The sequence below is a fragment of the Rhea americana genome, unplaced genomic scaffold (genome assembly GCF_003343005.1).
Source record: "Rhea americana isolate MKP2758 unplaced genomic scaffold, rheAme1 scaffold_56, whole genome shotgun sequence".
Taxonomy (NCBI): domain Eukaryota; kingdom Metazoa; phylum Chordata; class Aves; order Rheiformes; family Rheidae; genus Rhea; species Rhea americana.
Window position 1 is genome coordinate 1,711,147 of NW_028186712.1, and position 19,924 is coordinate 1,731,070.

Here is a 19,924-nt window from a genome sequence, read left to right on the forward strand (position 1 = left end):
GCAAGGGACAGCAAAATAGCACCATGCAATGAATCTTAATTAAAGATTAGAACAACAAATGTTCAAAGAGATTCTTCAATATTTTGTAATCTTGAGATGTATTGGTTGAACAATGCAAAATGTTTATGTATACAAAGGTATTATCCTTATGTATGGCTGTATTGTTGACGTGTTTATAAAACATTCCCATTTGGCTTTGAGTTTGTGACGTTTCCCTAGTTCTATCCTACTCTTGTTCTCACTCTTTGTTTTAGGACTTTTTTTCTTTTTTCCCCCTTTTTTTGCTTTAAGCACACATATTTTTAGAGGATAAGCGAAAAAATAGTCAACCTTCTTCTAAATTTATTTGCAGTCATAGATGCTCTAGGCATCTTTTTTTTCTGTTCCATTAAAAGACACAAGGTAGCGTAGCAGTTTAAAAGTACAGAAACAGAGGGATGATGCAAGTTTTCATATCTTAATATGTCCTCAGCTGCAAAGAGAAAAAAGATGAGATACAGAGTGACAGTTTTAATTCATTAGTCACAGTGTACTTTATACGTTTAAGCCCATCTGGCCACTTGTGTGGAACTTCACTTGACTGTCTCCATAAAATTGAAGCAACCCATCTTAACCTTGCACAAATAGGCATGAAATCTATAAACCCAGCAGACACAAAGGGTGTATTAGTAAGCAGAGAATGAGTCTGCCTAGTGAACTTTCAGACTAGGCACTGCACTTAGGATCACAGAAGATAAAAGGGATTTGAAATACAAAATGAAATTTTCAATAAACTAACTGTCAAAGGCAGCAGTTCCTTGGCAAAATAGATATTTGGCCTTGATGTCACACAAACAGAAATCTGGAATTTTGCACTTGAGAAAAGCTAATATTAAGTCAATCATTTCCATTTCACAAAGGTGTCCTTTTCCAGAGGAGGTTCTTTTGATTTTTACTTGTACAATTTGTTGCAATTCCACATCCTGTTTGTATTTTGGAACAAACAAGAGATGCCATAATGAAAAGAAATTAACCTGCTCACCTGGTTATTTTTAGAGAAAAGTGTTGTTTTTTAAGTGGATAGATTTTCATCTCTTACATATTTTATTAGTATATTCTTACGTATTTATTAATAGAACTGTTTGAGAATAATTCTACAGGGAGTAAACAGCACCTTTCTCCTTAAAACACTAATGTCTGATCCAGAATCTGATGTCACTATCCATAGTAGAAAAACAACTGTGGGATTTACACTGAAACAGAAAAGGGTATTTCAAAGACTAAGCTGTGGAATGTGTAAAGCAGTATCCGCTCTGAGTAAAGATTCCAAATTCTAGCACTCACTCTGTGTAATAATGAAATTTGCAATGAGCAGTCACTGTGATGGTAGAAAATCAAGCAGATGATAGTATTTTATCTTTGAGCTGCTTCATTACAGTTGGGAAGCGTTGTTCAGTAACTGCATATTCTCATTTCTGTTTCTAGAAGGTTCCTGCAAAAGGACAACAGAAAGAGAACAAAAGACTGATTCTTACAGGTGCTTCCCGTGGAAAAAATTAAAAATCATGTGCAAAAAATATGTCCTTTATTTTGATCTGATCTTTGAGAGTAAATAATTTTTGAAGAGGGTTACATTTCTGATAATGAGACTGCTTGACTATTTCTGCCAATTCATATCTCATTTTTAGTCATCCTTTCACTTGTTCATGCATGTCAGGAGGGCACAACTGGTTATTTTGTACATTTACTTCTTTATACACTCTTAAATTTTCAGTCTTCTTGAACTGAGGTCCTTTGACCTCTTACTTTTGAGACTGCAAACAGAATGCTAAACTGTAGTGTAAGATTGAAGTCCTGTATCAGAAAATCCTGAATTAAAGTTCATCACTCAGTATCAACCTTATGAACATATTTTGAATTTGTGTTTTTTCTTTGATTTTCAGTTTTATGAGAATGTATGATTGTGTAATTGAATTTATGTTTTCACAAAATTGTAAGAACAGTGAAACATCCATCTTGTACTTTCAACTTCCATTGTCTTGCTATATTCTTTGCTGACGTGTGCTCATGCCAATTCATTGGAGATTTTGGGTGTCCCTTTTTTTCAGATTCTCATGGAAACCCTGTGTCTTCAGAAGATCAAGTCAGTTTAGCCCAGCAGATCTCTGATGTAGTAAAGCAGCCTGCCTTTATTGCGGGAATTGGTGCAGCCTGTTGGATTATCCTTATGGTCTTCAGCATCTGGCTATATCGCCACAGGAAGAAGCGAAATGGACTCACTAGTACTTATGCTGGTATCAGAAAAGGTGCCATATTACATATTTCAATGCACTGAATGCCTTTTTACCGAGCTATTTCCTTTATTATCAGTATCTTACTCTTTTAAGACTTGAAGCAGGATTTACCAAGTTAATTCAAAGCTGTCAGCAAGTTTGGATTAGAACGCGGTACAGGAAACATTAATAACTACACAACATGTAGTACCTGGCTTTTGAGTATGAGCCTTCAGCAAAATACCTAGATTAGCTTTTCATAGAAGATACTCATACAAATGAGAAATACGTGAGATGGATTTAAGGCTGGCAGCTTCCACTATGCCCTTGCTATCTGTAAAGGAACCAACTGGATGGTGGTTCATTGTCCCTTTTATTCAGCCTTTTGCCTGCTTCTGAGAATACTAACAGTGGTGTCAGTTCATGTAATGCTTTTGGTGCGAGTACCTGGATTTCCATATATTCTGCAGAAGTGCAATAAGGTGGCTGTCTAAGAAAGCACAGTGGTTATACTTTCCAAGACCCTTTCATAAATGCTATTTTGGGGCTGAGTTTTGGGCTATCAAATCTAGCATTTGCATTCAGGTAGAATGGCAGCTCTGGGACTAACTTAAAGCACTCTTCATTTTCATGTTCATTGATTCATTGATTTCTTTTACATTAGATAGTTGGTGACAAGCAGTGATTTGATATACTCTGTGGCACACAAAATCAGATCTCTACATGGAAGGTCTTCTGGAATAAAAACTTGATTTCTCCCAATTCTGCGGTCTTTTGATTAAGCCCTGAAGTTAAAGCTGAATTCAATAAGCAACAGTTCATTGCAACTCAAGGCTACACAGTACCACATAGACACTCACATAGCAATAACTGTAAATTCTGGAATGAATCAGAATGAACAATCATTCTTTTAAAGAAACAGAGGGAGGGCTTGGGATATTTAGCAGTTAAAAGATAGACCTAGGCTTAAAAGATGCACACATATTAATGTTCTGAAAGGTGTCATGAGATTGCATTCTTCAGTCACTTCAAGTATGAAAGTGTGATGGGCCAGAGAGATAGGCAAATGCAACACAAATTTTTTGAACACTAGTTGTGTGTCACTATGAGAAACAATGGCAAAAATAACTTAGTTGCGTAACGGAGACAAGGAAATAATTTTGAGGTGTAGCAGAATTTTAGGTAGCCCCCATACTATTGAAGTGTCAATGCTTATGTTGGACTTCAGTCACAGTGTTTTTAGTAGAGTTGCAACCACATAAATCGGGGATGAATTACACCTTCAATTTTGTTGTTCTAGGATTTCTTAGGTAACACAGACCCTGACGTACTACTGCACTGGCCTGCTCTGTTTTGTTTTACTAATAGCATGCTGCCATATTGCCTTTCTATGGTGCTTTAAAACTAATATCACTATGCTTTCAGCAGTATCTGTGGTTAAGCCAAAGACATACAATATTTCTTTAAAAATGTTCATTTTAATGACATCAGCTATTGTTCAAAACAGCTGTGTTTTTCAGTAGCTGTAAAAATATCTTTTGCATAATTTACTGGGTATTTTAATAAAAAATATACAGAAGAGCAGGGTCTGCATCTCCATTAACAAGTATTCTTCAAGAAAAAAAAAAGCCTCTTTACTGAAATAGAAATTGCAAAGTAGTTTCCATTCCACAATGCATTTACTCAAGACCATGAGTACAACAAACCTTCTTCAGTCTTGCATTTACTTATTTATTTTTATGTTTAGCTTTAGACCTGACATCTGCTGAAATACTTCACTCCCCCCACACATACATATTGTGTGAGCCCTCTTACACACTCACGAGAGTTTATTAATAGAAGCTCTGAGAGTTAAGTTGTTCTTTCATGTGGTAGCTAGGCAGTTTTCATTTAGTTCAACCTCTGTTCATCTGTTCCTTAAAACCTAAACTAAGTTTAGTACTTAGCTCACAGAAGAGTAATAAGACAGATATTTCAAGATTTTTTCATGTCCTTGTGATTGCAAATTAATTTTGAGACACTTCATTCTCTATTGAATAGCTGTGCTTTAAATGCACCTTTTATTTTTAATGAAAGCCCGCTGTTATTCTTGTTCTATATTTTTGAATGTAGCTAAATTACACCGATTGTGAAAAGGTCTAGCTCAAAGGAAATACAGTGTAATTCCTAAGATAAAAAGCTGTGCTACAAATGAAGCCTGAAATGGGCAAAATATTGAGAGATTTTTCTTTTTCACTCAGTGTCATATTCCTGGAAATAAATTGACTCTGTAAGGGATGGTGGGGGGAAACTACAGCATATTCTAAATTATGCCGACAAGACACTCTGGAGATCCCAAAACATCAGAGTTACTGTAAAAATTACATTAAGCTCTTGAAGTAATTGCTGTCTTAGCCCCAGCCTTTTCTTTCTGTGACAGATTTGCTGCTCAACCTTCATCTTCTTATAGCGAAGATCGTATTGTTTCTCTCGCATTTCTCTCTACTTCCGTTAGGCTGAAAAGGACGGTTCTTGCTTTTCTCTCCCCATGGGCAGTGCAAGAACTATTCTCCGTTGTCAACAGGAGGGGGAGCATGTGCTGATAGGAAGAGCAGACGCTGGAGCTCTGTACGCGGATTAGAGGCCCCATTGATCCAGAGGGGATGTACAGTAGCCGTGAGAGTGCAGACAGTCAAGCGACGCCGTGGTTCCCTTGCTAACCTGCTCCTCTTAAAGGCTGGGCGGGAAGGCGGCGCAGCTAGGCATGCCTTTTAGCTTTTTTTTCATGATTGTTTGAGAAAGAAAGATTAATAACTCTGTCTCTTTACTTCCCCTCCTATGAAAACAAAATGAATTGCTCTAGTAGATTTTAGTGCCTTTATTACAGTGCAATTTGGTGCCATTCTTGATTCAGATGGAGTCAAACTGCAGTTCTCTTTGTTCCTTTATATGATTATTATTTCCGTACTGAATACTTCAGTGTGCCTATTAGCTCAGCGTAATGAGCATTTACTTAGTGAACTGCAGATAAGATTCAATAGGACCTTGATAAGGCTTTGTTAAGGAATTTGTCATTCTGCATTTTAAAATGATTAACAGCGTAGGGTTTTTGTTTGTCCTAGGCTTTTCAGCAAAACATAAGATACCAAACTGAGGGCTACTGAGAGGTTAAAGCACATTCGGTTCCCCTCGGGAGCACAGTAGAATATCATGCTTTTTTTCAGAATGGTACTTGTAGAGACAATCTTTTTCTGAATCACAAATTTAATTTTATTTCTATATTAATGTGAATGAACTACTGGGTTAGTTATTTACATTTGTTTTATGTTCAACTCTCTGCTAGTTTTATACTAATGTGGTATGTTTCCCTTTCTCTCTTCAGCTTAATAACCAGTTTGTATTTTGTTTTGATTTTTCAGTCCCGTCTTTTACCTTCACACCAACAGGTATATATTTGCACTTTTCCCCCCTTGTTACTTTAGCATGTGTTTGTGGTACTGTTTCTTTTTCTGACATAACCAGCCCAGCTGTTCCAAAGTTTTTTAAACAATTTTATTAATTACCGGTATCATTATTGGTGTGCTCTAAAAAGTCGTGTGTAGTTGCTTTGTAGCTGACACCTTTCCATTTGTGTGTACCATTTAGTAACATACCGTTTGATGTATATTAATGCAAGCATACCATTTTGTAGCATGATTCTGTCAGTTTGTACAAGCTAACCTGAGCTCTGTTCTTGCACTACCATCCAGTGGTGTGGCCATCTGCACCTAGTGATGTCAAAGGTACTCCTGATGGAGGAGAAGGGATTTAGCAGAGCCCAGATACTGACTTGAAAGTGGGGGGAGGTCCACTGAGATTAAAGTTGGTGAAACATTTGCTTCTCTTCTTTCCTCTGAGTCAGCAATGGAGCAGTGTCCTATGAGTTGCCTACCTCAGAAGACACAGAAAGCAAAATGCTGTATCAGTTAGATTTCTTTGCTTGCTGCCTTAAGCTGTATTTGTGCTATGAAATGTTAAAACAGTTATCCTGTTCTACATAGGCAAAGCTGCATTTCATATTCAGGGTTTCTTTTTGTTTAGAAATGTATAAAGTGTGACATAGACTGAGCCATAGCCCACCAAAGTCAGCAGGAGCCTTTTCATTCTCTAGACCTGACCTTGAGTCGGTCCCACAGTCTGGGAGTTCAGTTGCTCTCCTAAGCACAGGACACAATTCTGCACGTTCACAACCCACCATTATACTACATGCACTCCTTTCAGCTAAAATTTGAGTGAAGCGGGCTGGTCATATTTTTCCTCCTTTGTCTACATCCCTTATTTTCACTATGTGTCTCATAAATCTATGAGACTTAAAAATCACGCATATCCAGGCGGGTTAAAAAAGACCCAAATCCTCTTCCCACTCAGGGTAGCAGGGGCTATTAGCTCAAACCCAGCACTGTGCTAATGTGGCCTCTGGGCAGCAGCTCTGGCCTCTGCTTCCTTTCAGCTTGGAGCACAGATGAAGCGATACCATGTCTGTCTGCGTTCATCCATATAGACCTAACCGTAATGGGCTAGATTCTTATCCACCTGTTCTTAATCACACTGAATACTATTTGGTTCAAAAGTCATCCTGTTACTTTCAGTGGAGTTGCTTACTGTTCAGCATTAGTCAGAGTAGCCCTTAATGTTTCTGAAGTCCTTTGAGATCCACAATTCAAATTATTATTATTTTGCTGTTATTTTAATTGGCTTAACATAGGGCTTCTAGTGCAATCATGATTGTAGCATGCTACTGAAATTTTGCAGGGGTTGGTAGGTTAGCTAATGCACATTTTCTCAGTCTCATTCTTAACGTTAAAGGAAAATATCAGAGCCCTGTAAGAGATGTCAGAGCTGCAAAGTAAACCTCACTGAGATTTTAAAAGAAGAAAATGGAAAAATAAAAGTCAGTAAAACATTTAAAGAAAATCTCTTTTCAGTCAGTCAGGATCCCAGTTGTTAGTTCCATGGACTTCAGATGGTCCCACCCCTCTTCTTTAGCATTACCTATAGTCAAAGACTTACCTGTAGCAATACATCCTACATTTTAATCCTGTTATTGTAATCACTGCCAGTATTTATCTCTCTCTTGCAGACTCCCAGCTTGGAGTTCTAAAGAGCAGAATTTGGCTGCTTTTTTTCAACACATTCCTAGATGGAAAATGTAGAATCCATCAGCATTTGCAGGGAGACTAATCTCCTTAACCCTTTGCCTAACCCAGGCAAATCTGGAGAATTTATAGTATTTTCTTCTTGGATGTATACATCCTATAAAGCTAACTTTGAAGTAGATGCAATCCATGTCAAAAAGTAAATCCATGTGAATATGCACTTTGTTAACGTGTGCGCTTATGAAATGTTAGCACAATTGTTCCTACTAGTTTAAGACGTATTCTTTCTTTCAGACATTTTTGCCAAGATTTATATATTTAAATTTTTAGATATAAAGGATAATTAATAAATCCAACTGTAAAAATGTTATAAAATAGTAAGCTTACATGGACTTTTTGAGTGTGCTAGGTCCAGGAGTAAAATGCAGTAACGTTCAGCAAGGGCATGCGGTTTTGCAGTAGGTTCAGCTGTCATGAGCTGTTGTTTACACTGGAAGTAAAGGTCTGTTACAAAATCACGATACCTCCTTAATGTTACCAAAATATTAAGGTAGAGCAAAGCTCTAACATCTGGTCATTCTTGATGTAAATATATGACCTAAATTCTTCCTCAGAGTAACTCCACTGAGGTCAGTAGTGTTACATTAAAGATAAGTTTAATCTGATGTATGGCTTCCTTTTCTCTTAAGTGATACGTGTATTTGTGTTTTTCATAACAGAACTGAAATATCAAACTTTGATGCAGCTAAGAATAACAGTTGTCAAGCAACACGAGTATTATGTATAAACTTGCATATGAAGGAATAACAAACAGTTGTAGAATGAGAGTCAAAATATAAACAATGATTATTGTCTTTGCTAAAACGAAAAAAGGCAGACTTAATACTGCTATTTAAGGAGTCCTTTACGCTTTTTCTTTTTTTTAATATTTCAATATCTTTTAATATTTCAGTAACCTATCAGAGAGGAGGAGATGCCGTAAGCAGTGGAGGCAGGTAATTATGTGCTTTATTTTTAAAGCTATAAATTGTAGACTAATAAATTCAAAGACGTTGGGTGTACAATTGTGCTTTAAGTGATAGCAGAATAATCACTTGTAAAGTTATTTTTTTGATTTATGATATTAATGTACATTTTAGCCGTATATTTTTCTGTTTAGAAGGAGAACATGCGATTTGCAGCTTTACATTGATCTCCAAGGAATGAGCCACAGTATTTTCAGCTGAGTTGCTTTGTTAACCTGTAAAAACTGCATCTCAAAAAATGAGCAGCAGAGGGAGCACTTTAACTTCAAAATAAATTTCTGCCGTAGCAGCTGATTAAGGAAGTGCAAGTAATTAAGCCATGGCATTTATGAAGATTAAGAAGTATAGCTGGTTCACAAATACTACAAAGGAAAAAAAAATTAATAGAGGAATTTTCTGAAGATACAAAAAGCTTATAAGGTGACTTAAAGAAAAAATCTTGCTGTGAATATAAAATAGATAAAGCATCACTTGCAAGAGAAGAAGGTATACTGAAAGGGAAGCAGACAGGTTTCTAATTAAAGGCTCCCTGCTTTGAGAACTTAGTCCATTCCAGATTGTGGACGTAACTAAAACATGTTTATTGGGTTTAGCGTATTATCTTATGAATGGCAATGGACAGAACAGTAATTTCCATTTCCTGCATAGGAATCTATGTGTCTTCAGAAGAAAAAGCAACAATATTAGCAAAAAGGCATTTCACCAGTAGTATTTTGTGATTCCTGCTTTGCAAGACTGTGCAAAAAGTTGGTAGTGATGAAGAAAAGGCATAAAATTAAACATTCCCATCAGATATACTTGATGTACACTTGAATGCTGTGGAGAGAAGAGGCTACACTGCAACTGGCACTCCACCTGGCATGTTCAGAGCCAGTGCAGATATCTGTCCAGCTCTGTACGCTGCTGCATAGTCATAGCCATAAAACCACGGCAGAAAACCTCTAGAATAGTTACCATGTGATTTTTAAATGGGTAAATCTATAAACCACTGAGTTACTGCCTTCACCCCAAGACAGTGAGAAAATAAGAGAGAACAGAGATGAAACCTCTCTTTCTCTGATGTGGTTGTTCAGCAAGATACACAGTTAACAGGCTTCGTGTTCTCTGTGCCGCTGGGCTTTCTCTCTCTTCCCATAGCTCAAGGAAGGCAAAGCACAGCCACATACGCACAGAGGACGGAAATGAACCCAGAAGTGTGCATCCCATATACAGTCATTTTGGTACTGCTAGAGTAGCAGCGTTGTTTTCTGCTGTCCTGGTTTGAAGGATCAGTGCCACAGTCTGTCTGTGTAGTTGCTTTAAGGTGCTAAAATCTGTGGTTCTTTTGTTCATCTCAGTATATAGTATTTACAGAACATGTGATGTTGCGCAATGTTTTGTGGAATATGAAAATACTTCCTCAGTCTAAAAATTTGTTATTTTTAAATATGAAGCCTTTACTCTGAATTCCAGACTTATGGTTTTCACTTCCTTACATTGTATTTGTAATGTTTTGGATAGTTTTGCCAGGTACAGATATGTGAGCATGTTAAAGCAATATTCAGAACAAAAAAATACTACAGTGAGATATTTCAAAATAATCCTCAATTCTGCACATTTCCACCTGAATACTTCCGGTAGAATTTTTTTTTTTTTTTTTTTTTTTACTTACATGTACACTTATATATACTTATAATACATTTCTGACATGACAGCCTGTTCGAATGCAAGATAAAATGGAGAAACAAAGAGAGTAGCCTTTAGCTCTCTACCCAAAAGTCCAGTATGAAGGCCCTGAAAATGCTGAAACACTCTGGAAGGCTTTGTCTCCTGTAAATGTCTTGAGGTGTATTTTCATTTCTGAGTGGAGTGGTAGGAAAAACCTAGAGGAAATTTTAGATCAGCTGGTCCGCTCACAGGACTATGTAGCTGTACATTTATTTCAGATTTACAAAGAACGCTTGACTAATGCGTGCGTGTTGGCTGGTTTGTTAGCCTGACAGTAGGTCATGCCTCGTCAGCTCCAATGTTGTGTTGTCAGGTGACACATGCAGTGCAGAAATATGTGCGTGTGCATGTGTGTGTATGTATATGTACATATGTATGTGTATTTGTAAATGCCATTCTAAGACCATGACTTAAGCCTGTGTCATGGTCAGACTGTATCCCCCACAACTAGCTGCCGGTGCAGTTTGTATTCTCAATTCACAGTTTAAGAGGATTAACATATTTTATTTTTTAAGAGCATCACGTCTAATAGTATGGAAGCCAGTTTATTTACTATTTAAAATGGAAACTTGCCAGTTAAAACCTGTGATGAAAGAGACCACGTGCCATTATTTTGACACGACTGTGACTAAACTTATATACCTTTGATAACTCTTAGTTATCAAAAGCAATTGTCCTTGTGTTAGAGGTTGCCACTTGCGTGGGACTTTGTAACGTGCTGTTGCATCATCAGCGTTCAAACTGAGCAGGCACCAGAGAGCCTACAAAATGCTCCTCGGTGTCTTGCATACAAACTAGAAAAATTCAGCAACTTGGAAACCACGGAATACCATTCTTTCTGCTGATGGCAGAAAAACACTTTATCCCAAAGGCAGCCAACGTGCAGCAGAGATCTGTGGATATTTTTAAAGGTGTCGAGTATTCCCAGTTGCTTTAAACTTGCTTAGGAGCTGCTGCTGTTCCACCCACTTAAAGATTAAGCAAGTGGCTTACTCATTAACACAGATGTGTCACGCACTCTGTGTGTTTAGTGGGATCCAAATACTCCCAAGCCATAGTGGTTTCTGTAATCTGCTGTTCCCCTTTGATCCATTACAGTAGTAGTATCTGATGGTGATTAGAACCTGGCTTCATAAATCACCAAGAATTTGGGAAGTGTTCAGATCTAAGCTTAGGTTTTAATTCAGCCACAGTGTTCGTCTGTTTTCTGTTCATTCCTGCATCACCATCTCACTTCAATGATGTTTGAATTTTTTGCTTCTGTTTCACTTGCCAGTTTCCCCTTTTTTACCATCTTTCTTTAAGAAGGAGGGAGAAGGGACAGGAAAGTAAAAACACAACCTCCCTTCCTTCCCTCAACCCCCTCCCCCCAAAAAAACAAAATAAAGTGCTCCAAAAGTTTCACACAAACAAATATATGTATTTCAGAAATAAGTAAGAGACCAGAAACTATTAAGTAGTTGAATCAAGCTATATTTGCATAGAGGCCAAGCCTTTAAATATATAATATTATTTTGTAATATCTAACCTTTTGAGAAGAATCTAATTGCAAGCTGAAAATGCTTGGGCTTAATTTTTGAAATGACCAAACTTTGTTTTTTAAAGGCCAGGGCTCCTAAACATCAGTGAACCAGCCACTCAGCCATGGCTAGCAGATACTTGGCCGAACACGGGGAACAATCACAACGACTGCTCCATCAACTGCTGCACCTCGGGCAACGGGAACAGCGATAGCAACCTCACAACGTACAGTCGACCAGGTTAGATACGTTTCTGCCTCGCTAAGGAATCTTCTCTGCAGAATATATACCTGAGAATAGATTTCTTTCTTTTTCTTTTCTTTCTTTCTTTCTTTTTATTTTTTTTACATTAAATGTAGACTTAATATAGGTTCGTTCATCTTTGCTGTGTTGTGCTTTTGTTTCCTTTTATGGCCAGTTGTAACAAGCTTTGTTAAAAGCTGAATGAGCCCCTGCAACGTTACTTGTTTCCAAAAGTCATGCTGAATGATATATTCCAACATCTGAAAAAGTGCAGATAACTTTAATTTTTGGGTGGTTTTGTACATCTTCGTGTTGCTTGGATTGAGAAATGGAAGTCCCAAAATGATATTAGTGAGATTTGCATTCTGTTTTGAGGGTGATAGGAAGGAAGAAATAACTCATCATTACAGATAATTGCAAGACACTTAGTCTACTTGGGCACATTTAAAATCTTCTGTGGGGCTCCGTTCTGTACAGCACTGGATAGCTTAGAGTGTGTGAGCAGGAACGTTAACTTCATGATCTAAAAGCAGTTGTGAAGTGTCAGGTTAAGCATTAGTTCCCAGGAGCTCGAGCAGGATTCAGTGCGCTCTTGAAGAAAACCTTGTGTGTTCCCCAGGAGCACAACAGGGGAAACATATCTGGAAGTGCTATTTGTTACGTGTTTTGTTTTAAACAGACCTGACATTCCTTTCGATTTAACCCAGCTAGTGTTGCTGGTGAAGAATGAAAATGAGTTTTTGCTCCGTCCCTTGTACACTACCAGCAACTCTGGCTGCCTTTTGCTAGTAGCATTTCCCAGCGTTTTGCAGGGAGATTATGATTATCCGTAGTGAAATGGTGTAAGTGCAAAACAGCATTACCTCTAGTGTAATTAATGCGAAGCCAGACATAATGTGAAGGTGGTAATTGATCTGCTGCAGTATCCTGTCTGACAGTGACCAGTGCCAGGTGCTTCAGAGGAAGGTGAGAGATTTTAACATAGGAGGCTAGTGTTTTGCCTTGCCTAAGGATAGTATGTCCACAAATACCTATATAAAAAGATTTTCGATATCGAGATCCTTTATAGTAGCAAGCAAAAACATACCAAGTTCAAGTAAATGAAAACGAATTCAGAAAAGGAAGAGAATGCATGTTTCTGAGGACTGAAACCTATTACAACCTCTTGTCAGGAGGTGCAGTGGATTATTTCTCAGATTAACTTTAATATTAAGCTTGGTTGTCTTGCTAAGATGTTCCTTCCTTTCAAATAGAGCTTATAGGCTTGGGGTCAGACAATGCTTTTAGTGGTCTCTTCTGTCCTGGAAATTTTTGAGATTTGTGAATATCCTAAGCAACAGTGCACGTTTTTAGTCTCCTTTAAATATAGTGCTGTCTTCCACCTCTACGAAATGAGAACAGGTTGTTCTAACAGTAGACACTATAAAAAATTCTAGCAGATAGAATAAATCTTCCGTTAGAGAAGTAAACAAATTTTAAACATTGCGTATGAAGAATTCTAATATGTCTATGGAAAAAGTGTATCTACTGCATGTACTGTATCAATTATATTGCCCTACATAAAAATCATGTCAAATTTCTAGTTGAAAATGGTAAAATATATGCTGTAAGTGGTTCTGCAAGGATATTACAGCAAAGCAAGAGGTGTCGGGAAAGAATAAGAATGCTGGATATATATGCAATTTAACAGGATAGGCATGAAAAAGGGGAAAGACCAGGATGGCTTCAATAGGTGAGAGAAAAAGCAAAAATTAAAACATTTAAGAAGTAGAAGTCAAGAAGCTGAAGAACTGTGAAGCAATAAATAAATAAATAATATCTTACACAAGAAAGAAAAATATATCAAAAAATATATCAAATGGTAAATAAAACCTTCAAAAAGCAGAAACCGGAGGAATAAAATGTGCAATGAATAAGTTGTGTGTGGCATATCGTTCCTTAATCACTGAAAATGTAGATCAGTGGTTTTCTTTCTCAAGTGTTATTTTATTGCCCTTTTTTCAGGAGTTACTTTTTAGGAAAGATGTCTGTTTTAGGAATATTTTGAAATGGAATGTCCTCTGTATTTAGTGGTTATTTCATATAGTATAATGGTCAAATCCTGAATTATGTGCTTAGTTTTCCTTTGCACTCTCTCTAGTAAATTAATTCTAGTCTCCACAGGTGATGGACTTCAGGTTTGAGTTAAACTCACTAACATAAGTACTGCATATTTTTAAAAAGAGAGACTATCTACCTGGTGGTTGTTATGTATTTACTGATGCATTAATTGCTGGTTTTGTTTAATGATCATTAAATGCTGGTTTCACTAAACTTTATAAATGCCTGTCCATGGAGTGTGTTACAAAATTCAGCATCCTTCTGGTGGACTGGATATGGAGAGGAAAAAAATATGTAGCATTCCTGTCACACAGAAGATAAGAAAATCCTGAAAGGCAGGCGCATTGGTTCACACAGCAGCGGCCAGAGCATCAGTACATGCCTAATTAATGTATGACTATAATGAGTGCTGATCTCGTGCTACAATAACTGTTCGAAGAATGAATTCACACTGTCTATATTTAGCATACAGGGCAATGATATTACAATGGTATTACTTACTCTGCAGTATCCAAAGCAACTAATAATTTGCAAAAATTCCAAAGTGCTTTCCTTTGTGTTTCAATCCAAAATATAAGATTGTACAAAGAAACAATGGTCAAATAAAGTCTTGCTGCAAGGTACTGAGTTACCTTTCACACTGTACTGTTTCTCTTTAATTAATTCTGTAAATTTGTATTATTTTCTCATCTGTTTTATAAAAATCAGTTGTATTCTCTGTTTCCTACCACAGTTACAAAAAAAAAGTCTAAATACTCTTCATTCGATATTGACATGAGATGGATGCCATGTTCAGTTATTCTCACTGTTAGGTTTTAGTTGATTTTTCCTTTAAATGCAAATTATGTTTACTACTGTTGTTAATTAGATACATTTACTGCTTTGAGAATAGTGTCTAAATGCAATAATGTCTAAATATGCATATGGCCAAAGTAGAAAAAACAAAAAAGGTAAGTCATAGTAGATACAGTTCAGTACATCTAAATTTACAGTGGACCAAAACGTTGAACACTACTTTTGATCTGGCCACTTGATCAGTATGAGTAGTGACTTAAAAGGTAAACTATGCTCCATAATTTAGATAGCTAATTATATTATCTCTGTTTCATGGAAGCGAGCTATATGGTTATGCACTAGAAAATTGTTAAAGGGTATTTCATTGAAAGTATAGTGTAAGCGAACAGAATGACCTTTTTTTTTTTCTTTCCTCTGTGGTTAGCCGATTGTATAGCAAATTACAACAATCAGCTGGACAACAAGCAAACAAACCTGATGTTGCCTGAGTCAACTGTGTACGGTGACGTGGACCTAAGCAACAAAATCAATGAGATGAAAACCTTCAATAGTCCAAATCTAAAGGATGGAAGATTTGTCAGCCAACCTGGCCAGCCCACTCCTTATGCCACCACTCAACTCATCCAGTCAAATATCAGCAATAATGTTAACAGTGGCAGCGGGGAAACGAATGAGAAACACTGGAAACCCTCTGTTCAGCAAAAGCAAGAGGTTACACCTATACAGTACAACATTATGGAGCAAAACAAATTAAACAAAGGTGAAGAGCTTTTAGCTTGTTTCTCCTCTTTAGGCATCAGAGGAGTTGTGACCTTCTGGTTCTGGGAGTTCAAAGCTTTCAGGGTTAGCAAGTACAGACCTCTGTGGTGCTTTTAGACTTCTTCCTCTTTAGATTTAGAAATTCACAGTTAACAGTGTCAGAGAGTTAATTAGCACCACAATAACCTTCAGAGATTGAATTTATTATAACAAATAACAAGCTGTATCTTTAAAAAGAATTAAATAAAACATATTTCCTATGGATTTGAGTTTAATTTAAATTTAATAGTAGTTGAGGGATTGGTTAGGACAGAGACCAGATATTTTATTCATAAGCCAGATGCATGGTACTCGCATTATATTCTACCTTAAATTTTAAATAGGTCAACCCACTCTTCCCAGTCGTGGATGGAGACTAATTAAATCTACATGTTCATGTAAACGAATGAAATTTTGCATATCAGACTCTGTAAAATTGTATTGTGTCATACACTGGGGACAGAAATGGAGCCATCCAATTCATTTTAGACATGTTCCTAGTAAGCCTCCGATTCACATATTCAGAGGCAATTCTACTGCACACAATTTTGGAAACTAAATTCCTTTGTTACCCTGACTGAAGTCTGTGGATCCAGAAGCTAAAAATAAATTGATTTCAGTGTTAACGTGAAACATCGGAATGTACTTTTGTGGCCTTGGGGGCATTTTTCTTTAATATAATGTGTGGGAGTTGGAAGAAATAGGTATGTGATTTCTTGCTAGTCCTCCAGGCTACCATGCAACCTCTTTTAATAACCTGATTTGCAAAACAGTATCCCTAGGAACTGGACCCATTCTAACTTTGAACTTTTTGAATGGATTGTTGTAACTCAGATGATCATGTAGTGATAAGTTATCCAGTAGAAAGACACATTTCATTACAAGAATGTTGACTTCTTTACCGGACCTGCCTGCCCACAGAGGAGTTCAAAGGGCAATATAAAATGTGACACTTTCCTTTGACATAAACATGTCAAGAGAAAATTCAATTTTTATGGCTCCTTACTGGAGGGTGAAAGCTTTATTTTTCTTGTAATTATGTTTTCTTTTATGAACTGTGTGTTACATATCTGTTTCAGAATTAAAACATGTTTGGTTTTTATGCCCTGGAAGACACTGCATCTTTCAAACTGTCTATATTACAGCTGCATATTCTCTGGCATATTGTAGTGTGGAAAGGCCCCCTTAAAGCATTGTCTGTTGACAGTCATATATACATGTTTCAGAGTGTTGATTTATTGTTTATCCTTTGTTTAAACATATGTGGTATGCAGGGCTTCACCATGGTCTGTGGTATGCAACTAGGCTGAGAAACTATTACAGAATGTGGTCTGGTGTGGAATTTATCATTTTGCTCTTTTTGCCGTGCTTACATTATCACAAACATTGCTGCAGCAGATGGGGACTGGATTCTTAGTTTTGTTTATTTTTATTGTGCTTTGCTATTTTATGAGTCAATATTCTGATCTTGGTTTTCTCATTCCCTAAGTCAAAACCATCTTGCTGAAAATTATACCTATAGCTTTTGTAATGAGAAATAACCATTTGATGCGTTACATGCTGTGCTTCACTGTCACTACTTTATGTCCATGGTTCTGTTTATGACTCAATTTTATTTGCTATATGAAGAGCAACTCAGCTTCTTTCTGTTCTCTAAATTATAAATACTTTTGGCATGAAAGTACTGTATTGTCAGATGAATATTTTACTCCTGCTAAAGTTTTGCAGATCTGATTGCCAAATCTAGATTTAAAAATCATGTGTATCAAGCACTTTGGAGTTAGAAAGGGAAGTTACTGTAATAGCCATTAGCAAAAAAAAAAAAAAAAAAAAAAAAAAGGCCCTTTATAACTGGAACCTGTGTGAGCCAATATAAATAGAAACCTTTCTGAAGACAGTAGACACTGAACCAAGACTTCTGCTGCTGAAAACTGAATTTAGGGGAGCCACACTGTTTTTCCAGCAGATCACTCAGCCTTTGTAGGCTGACTCCCATGTAGGGCTGTCACCTTTGAAATTCATAAAGAAGCTACCACAGCCAATTGGCTGCCCTACATGCATAATTTAAGTAGAATCCATGGCAAATCAATCAAGGCGACAGAATGCAAAATGTTCACACAGGTCTATACATCTTTTGAGATGAAATCTTTGCAAAGGCATTGTAACAACCTTCTGCATGGGATTATTTTTGCTGTGGAGCTACTAAGTTCCCTTGATTCTCCCTAAACTTACGCTTAGAGGCAAGATAAAAGTAAAACATACCAGTTTTCCTTTCAGAAAGTCAATGTATTTCTTCCTCACTATTTTCAGGATGTCTTTCTTTGTGTTATAAAGCAGCTATATAAAAGTCTATCTTTTTCTGAAAGGTAGTATTAACTATATAATAATATAGTTAATAGTTATAGTATAGTTCTATACTTACACTATTATTATATACTATGCTATTATTAAACTTGCAGATTACCGGGTAAATGACAACATTGCTCCAACTATTCCATACAACCAGTCGTATGACCAAAATACAGGTGGATCCTACAACAGCTCAGATCGAGGCAGTAGTACATCTGGTGAGTATATACTACATTTTGCAAACACAAACTTTATTTGTAACCATAGTTAGCACTGGTTACTGGACTTCCAGAAAGGATGGAGGCAGGAGGGCCCACTGAAAATAATATTTAACACAGAGTTGTTAAGCAGCATAAAAACTGGCCAAATAGATGTCTATATTTTGTTTCCATCGTCATGATTGCTTAGTATCACCTGCATCTAAATTATTTAAATAATTCCTTGACCTAGATTTTTTATTCCTGAGAATCTAACCAGGGCACTGAAATTGCACTTTGTGCTTTTGAACCACAGAGCATCACTGAGTTCAAAAGTTGTTGCTTCTCATATTGCCATAACCTGTTAATAGCTTTCAGCTTTGAATTTTGATAAAAGTGTGTGAAATGTTCAGAGCTAAATCAGAAGCTACCCACAGGCTTGGTCTGGGGCTTTACCATAAGCCTAACACTTAGCCCGTGTTCACCTGCATAAAACTGGTTATGAGGTGATTTATGGATCACAGTCACAGTCTCCCTGGACTTTTACTAACCAAGAGTAGGGCTTTTCTTTTCACCTTTTGTTCTGCTATCTCCTTTGATAGCCTACTTGCCTTAATTCTAGCCTGCATTCCATCTTAACCCATTGTAAATAGAGCATGGAAAAGGTATAAACATGTAAATGAGCCTGCTGTGCCTTTGGGTGACCTGAATTCTCAGTTATTGCAGTGAGATAGGTAAGGCGCCTGAATCTCCCAGCTGCTCAGGAGTGTTCTTCTGGGAGCCAGCCTTTTGCCATTCCCAGGTCCACAGCATTAGGGTATGGTGCTGAGCCTGCACTCAGTGATATTCAGATCTGAAATGCAGCAGGGAACGTCTCAGGGGTATGAACCCATGCAAATTAAAAATGGAAAGGTGGAACTCTCCATGCTGACACCTATTATGGTTATTCAAAACGCTAACAATTTACAGTCCTATACCAAGGACTCCATCAGGAATGAAGCAAAGTGACCAGAGTAATAAATTAATCGTGCTGAACCTGGTAGGAACCATGGTTCTTAGGGAACAGAATGCAGATGATGGTCTCCTTGGAATAGTTTTGGTCTTGCTTGACATACCAAGATACTAGAAAAATAATAGTACCTAGCTAAAACGTATTGATATCTGGCAGTTAATGTGGGACAATAAGAGGCCGAACTGTTGTCCATGAGAACAGAAAATCTGAGACAGCAGGAGTGAGAAAAACAAGCTGCGTAAGTTTCACTGCAACATCCTCAGTTATGTCAGTAGGCTTAACTATGCTAATATAAGACTATGTCTCAGATGAAGAGATAAATATGAAGGACTTTAAAACAAGCTCAAAAATACAATGGCTTTACCTACCATTAAAGAAGTAGCAATAACAAAGAAAGAGTAACAGATACACAAATGAACAATGATAGAGTCAGTTCTGACCATAGCCATGTCCAAAGTTAAAATTCAAGAGCAACTGAATAACTGGCCTGATTCAAAGTTATTGGAACTGTTAAAGCTGCATTGTTCTATTATGAGCTATAATTTCCCAGTAATAGTAGTTGAGAACATTTGTGCCATACTTCATCGATTTTCTCTTTTTTTTTTGTTATTTTAGTTCTTCCAGCAATTATTTTCATCTGCACCTGCCATTTAGACTAAAACTAGTAATTTCATTGTGCCTAAAATGTTTCAGTGGACAAGTACAAATTACATATATTCAGTAACTTAATGCAACAGTGGAACTTTAATAGATCATATCTGTATCATATTGTATTTTAGGTTCCAGCAATTAAACAATAGAAAGGCACTTTG

At 37.0% G+C, this 19,924-nt stretch overlaps 1 protein-coding gene across 7 annotated transcripts in view; it reads left to right on the plus strand.

Moving 5' to 3' along the window:
• The window catches only part of ROBO1 (roundabout guidance receptor 1), a 723,192-nt gene that overhangs the window by 683,779 nt on the left and 19,489 nt on the right, over positions 1 to 19,924 (plus strand). For 5 of the 7 annotated variants that reach the window (XM_085318890.1, XM_085318895.1, XM_085318892.1 and 2 more), the window contains 6 exons: positions 2,088 to 2,285; positions 5,651 to 5,677; positions 8,319 to 8,361; positions 11,704 to 11,858; positions 15,181 to 15,516; positions 18,014 to 18,121. In XM_085318890.1, the coding sequence (XP_085175016.1) occupies positions 2,088 to 2,285; positions 5,651 to 5,677; positions 8,319 to 8,361; positions 11,704 to 11,858; positions 15,181 to 15,516; positions 18,014 to 18,121 (867 nt within the window). The remainder of the gene's footprint in view (positions 1 to 2,087; positions 2,286 to 5,650; positions 5,678 to 8,318; positions 8,362 to 11,703; positions 11,859 to 15,180; positions 15,517 to 18,013; positions 18,122 to 19,924) is intronic. The other 2 variants (XM_085318896.1, XM_085318891.1) reach the window with 2 other exon arrangements.